The sequence below is a fragment of the Lathyrus oleraceus genome, chromosome 4 (assembly GCF_024323335.1).
Source record: "Lathyrus oleraceus cultivar Zhongwan6 chromosome 4, CAAS_Psat_ZW6_1.0, whole genome shotgun sequence".
Lineage (NCBI taxonomy): Eukaryota > Viridiplantae > Streptophyta > Magnoliopsida > Fabales > Fabaceae > Lathyrus > Lathyrus oleraceus.
In genome coordinates, this window is record NC_066582.1 from 267,217,309 (window position 1) to 267,221,926 (window position 4,618).

The 4,618-nt window shown below is 40.7% G+C and overlaps 1 protein-coding gene across 1 annotated transcript; it reads right to left on the minus strand.

Moving 5' to 3' along the window:
- Nucleotides 1–3,089: 3,089 nt before the first annotated feature.
- On the minus strand, nt 3,090–4,379 carry LOC127137005 (uncharacterized). Its single transcript, XM_051063504.1, has 2 exons — nt 3,735–4,379; nt 3,090–3,650 (listed from the first exon to the last, which is right to left on the minus strand). Exons 1-2 carry the CDS (start codon nt 4,377–4,379, stop codon nt 3,090–3,092), a joined length of 1,206 nt encoding a protein of 401 aa, XP_050919461.1.
- Nucleotides 4,380–4,618: the final 239 nt, after the last annotated feature.

A 4,618-nucleotide genomic window follows, 5' to 3' on the forward strand; every position in this document is an offset into this window, starting at 1 on the left:
TTGTCTTTTTGTTCATCGGACAGTCCGGTTTGTAGTGACCCGGCTTTCCACACTTATAGCACGACCCTCTAGTTGTTTTTCCTTTTGAGTCATCATTTTTGGAGAACCTAGATTGCTTCCGGAAGTTTACCAGGTTCTTCTCGGAATGTTGGATGTCGTTCTTTCTTACGTAACGGTTGTAGCGTTTGACGAACAACCCCATATCTTCACTCTTGTCCTCTTCTTCTTCGTCACTTGATGAATAATCACTTTGCTCTTTTGCTTGAGACTTTGAGGAGGAAGTCTTTAGAGCTATTGATTTCTTTTCACTCACCTTTGCTTTGTCTTTCTTGTCTTTCTTTTCGTGTTGTTCCAGGTTTAAGAGAACTTGTTCGTGCTCTTGTAGTTTACCGAACAATGTTGTCAAGTCCAAAGTGGTAAGATCATTTGCCTCTTTGATGGCGGTCACTTTCGGCTGCCATTCCCTGTTAAGACATCTTAAGATCTTATTAGTAGCAATATCATTGGAAACAGGCCTACCAAGTGAATGTAATCGATTGATGAGATGAGTGAATCTCTTTTGCATGTCAGCAATGGTTTCCCCTTGCTCCATGAAGAAGAGATCAAACTCTTGTGTTAGTGTATTGATTCTAGCCAATTTAACATCATTCGTCCCCTCATGGGCAATTTGTAGTGAATCCCACATAGCCTTAGCAGTAGGACAATGGGATACACGATAGTATTCATCTACGCCTAATGAGGAGATTAGGATATTTTTGGCTTTCCAATCATAATTGTATTTCTTTTCATCATCATCGGTCCATTGTGCTTCGGGCTTAGGCACCACTTCGTTGTTCTCATTGGTCATGGTTATTTGAATTGGACCATTGAGAATAACATTCCATATTTTTCTATCTATTGAATTTATGTGCACCCGCATACAGTCTTTCCAATAACTATAATTTTCACCATTGAAAACGGAAGCTCTATTGTAAGCCCCTTTAGGTTCGTTAGCCATTTTCTATCAACGTTGTATTTTGAAGCACGGAGTGAACCGGAGCTCCTGATACCACTTGTTAGACTATGGAACGGATCTAGAAGGGGGGGTTGAATAGATCCCAATTAAAAACTTGAGTCGGCGCTACCAATTTGAGAGAAAATTGGTTTTGAAAATTTGTTTTGAATGCGGAAGCGGCCGAGGAAAATTTTAGTCTAAAACGAACCGTTATTGGAAAACCGGATATGCGTTAAGCTAATGGATTAGAGATAAAATGAAATACTAATTACTACACTATTTGCACACTCAATTGATATATTTCACTAACTAGCAAGCCTAGTTCCAATGATCCAAAATACCAAATTAAACTGAGTGCAAATTTAAGACAACTTTGGCTTATGCAAATTCACAAACACTTGGTGTGCATACACTCCAAGAGATATTTGAGTTGAGTTAGTAATTCAAATTTATCTAGTACAATATACTATTGTACTTTGTATTCAAACAGCAGTTTTAATCTCTTACTCAACTTATATCAACGTTTGGTAAACTTGCTTAAACTAAAATCACTTAATTTTTAAGCTGAAAAGCACTTATGCAGAAAATTAAAGAAGACAGAGATTTGATGAGGCAGTTCCCCCGCCGTCCTCGCTTCGGGGTACGTCTGCCCTCAATTCTAAAAATAGAATTGAGATGATTAATTAGATATCACCTGTGAAATTTAACCGTTTATACAAGGATTGCAAAGCATGTAAACAACAGAACTTCCAATGTGTTGAATGATGCTTCCTATCCTTGCTCCTTGATTCAAGATGAATCAAGACCTTCGATCGTTGTTGCTAGACCTCCGATTCCAGCCCCTTTGTTGAAGAATCTTCCGTTCTTCAAACCCTCGGCCCGGCTGATCTCAAACACAACGAGTCGAACCCGAATCCTTCACTTCAATGTCACCGAATCCGCAACTAGACTGATGAAGACTTACTCTTCTCAATCACCTTCGCTCGGCTGAATATTGATGAAGCGATTCGTGCAAAAACCCCCAAACACAAACCCGTATTGGAGGACAAAACCCTAACGGTTTTATTCAAGAAAGAACCTGCCACAAGCTTCAACCCGAACTGGATTCTTCGATCACAGCTTCGAACCTTATCACCTTTGCTCGATCACGAACCACATCAAAAGTAATTGTTTGCAGATGATGAGTTGTGAAATGATGAAGATGAAGATGATGAGTCTTGGACACCTTTTTCACTCTTTCTTGTTTCCTTGAACACTTGAACTCAATTAGCAAATGTTTGTTGATAAAAGTGATTTTACTTCTATTTATAGTAACAGCTTACCAACCAAAAATAACAGCTTTTCAAACAGTGGAAAATACTCAGAAAACTGAGTTTACGCCCGAGCGGTCGACCATAGGTCGGCGTGCGCTGACCCGTGGGGAATGCGCTGACCCCTATGGTCGACTCAAAGGTTTCATGCGCTGACCCGTGGATAGCGTCACTATGCCATGGGCCGACCTGTGGTCGACTCAAGGGATTTATGCGCTGACCCGTGGATAGCATCACTATGCCATGCGCCGACCTGTGGTCGACTCAAGGGATTTATGCGCTGACCCGTGAGCTTTGCGCCGACCCTTATGGTCGACTCAAGCAATTATGCGCTGACCAATCTCCAGTTTGTCTGAGTTATGCGCTGACCCGTGGCTCATGCGCTAACCCTTGCGGTCGACTCAAAGCCTCCATGCCCTGACCTATGGTCGACTCAAAGCACTGCAAATCTGCAAAAATTCAGATTTTTGGTTTTTGTGGTTTTCATGCATTTTGTCATGACCACATCTTGTCCACATATGTTTTTAAGAATTATAACAGATTTAGATAATCATAGGAAAGGATACGATAGGTGATGTGTTGCATTTGTTTGTAGACTTGGAATCGTCAATGTCGATTCATCTATGATGGTCATTTGTCATCATCGAAACTTGCGATCGTATGTTGTCTGACACTTTGCCCTTACACATGAGAATTTTATGCATACACACCGTAGGGCTAATTCCCTTCAAGTCTTCTATCGCCCATCCCATTGCACTTTTGTGCTTCTTCAAAACCTTGACAAGCTAGTCTTCTTGAGAAACCTCTAGATTCGAGCTTATAATCGTCGGGCATTTACTTTTGGGATCTAGAAAAACATACTTGAGATTTTCGGGCAATTGTTTTAGCTCAGCCACTTTCTTGGTCTCATCTTTCTTTTCCTCAACTTGGGGTTCCCTTAAGTTTTCCCATCGGAGTGATCGGGATCCCTTAAAGGGCGGTTGTGTTGCCATCATAGTTAACACTTCCATTTCCTTTTCATCAACTTCTTGAGTGTCTTCAGAGATTGATAGACTTATAACTCTCTCCATGGGCAATTTTTGTTCACCTAGAGGGTTTTCTTTCAGAACCATTTGATAAATCACCTTTATGTGTTGACTGGTGGCCACAGCATCTTTGTATTTCATGGTGTCACGCACATCAATTTTTAACTCTTCGTCATAAACTTTTAGAGTCATGGTGACTTCTTCTATATCTATCAAACACCTCCCGGTCTCCAAAAATGGTCTACCAAGAATGAGCGGTATCTCTTCATCTTCCGACATTTCTAAGATCACAAAGTCTATCGGAAACATAAACTTATCAATCTTCACAAGAACATCTTCCACCACTCCATAAGGTCTCTTCACAGAGTGGTCAGCAAATTGAAGTGTCATTCTGGTATCCTGTACTTTTCCAATCCCCAACCTCTTGTAGATGGATAACAGCATGAGACTCACACTTGCCCCCAAGTCTATAAGGGCCTTTTTGAAAGATCTATCCCCGATAGTGCAAGGGATAGTTACCGAGCCTCGATCTTTTTTCTTTACCGGAATCTTCATACCCTGCAAAATAGCACTACAAGTTTTGGTTAGTACAATAGAGTCAGTGTCAGTGCTCCTCCTTTTTGAAATAATATCCTTCATGAATTTAGCATAAGAGGGCATTTGCTCAAGTGCCTCCAAGAACGGAATGTTAATCTCAAGCTTTTTGAACATCTCCAAGAATTTCTCGAAGTTCTTCTCATGTTGCTCTTTCTTCTTATTTCTTGTGGGGAAAGGGAGTTTGACAACCGGCTTTGATTCATTAACTTTTTCTTTAACCACTGGTTTAGGTACCGTCACCTCTTCACTAACAACCTCATTTTCTTTTATCTCCAAATCAACTTCAAGCAATTGGTCTTCTTGGTCATCATCTTTTTTAGGGACTTCTTTTGCCTTACCACTCCTTGTGGTTACCGCACTCACATTATGATGCTCTCTTGGATTTGTAACTGTAGCACTCGGTAATGCACCTGGTGTTTGCGAACTCGCGAGTTGTTGAGCAATCTGACTCATTTGCACTTCCAAATTTTTTATTGAAGCACCAATGTTTCTCAGATTACTTCTAGTCTCCTCTTGAAATTATGAACTTTGAGCTGCCATTTTTTCAATGTCAATTTCCCAATCTGCTTTTCTTGGAACCTGTTGTTGAAATTGTTGTTGGGATTGGTGAAACTGCTGCTGGTAAGGTTGCTGTTGTTGTGGTTGATACTGTTGTTGTGGTTGGCTTTGATAATGGGTGGGCGCTTGCTTCT

What these genes read in the sequence shown, in the direction of transcription:
- LOC127137005 (XM_051063504.1), bottom strand. Translation starts at nt 4,379, where the DNA reads ATGAGTCAGATTGCTCAACAACTCGCGAGTTCGCAAACACCAGGTGCA. An exon ending in AGAGGTTGGGGATTGGAAAA is followed by an intron (nt 3,651 to 3,734) that starts GTACAGGATACC and finishes GTTCTTGTGAAG; the next exon opens with ATTGATAAGTTTATGTTTCC.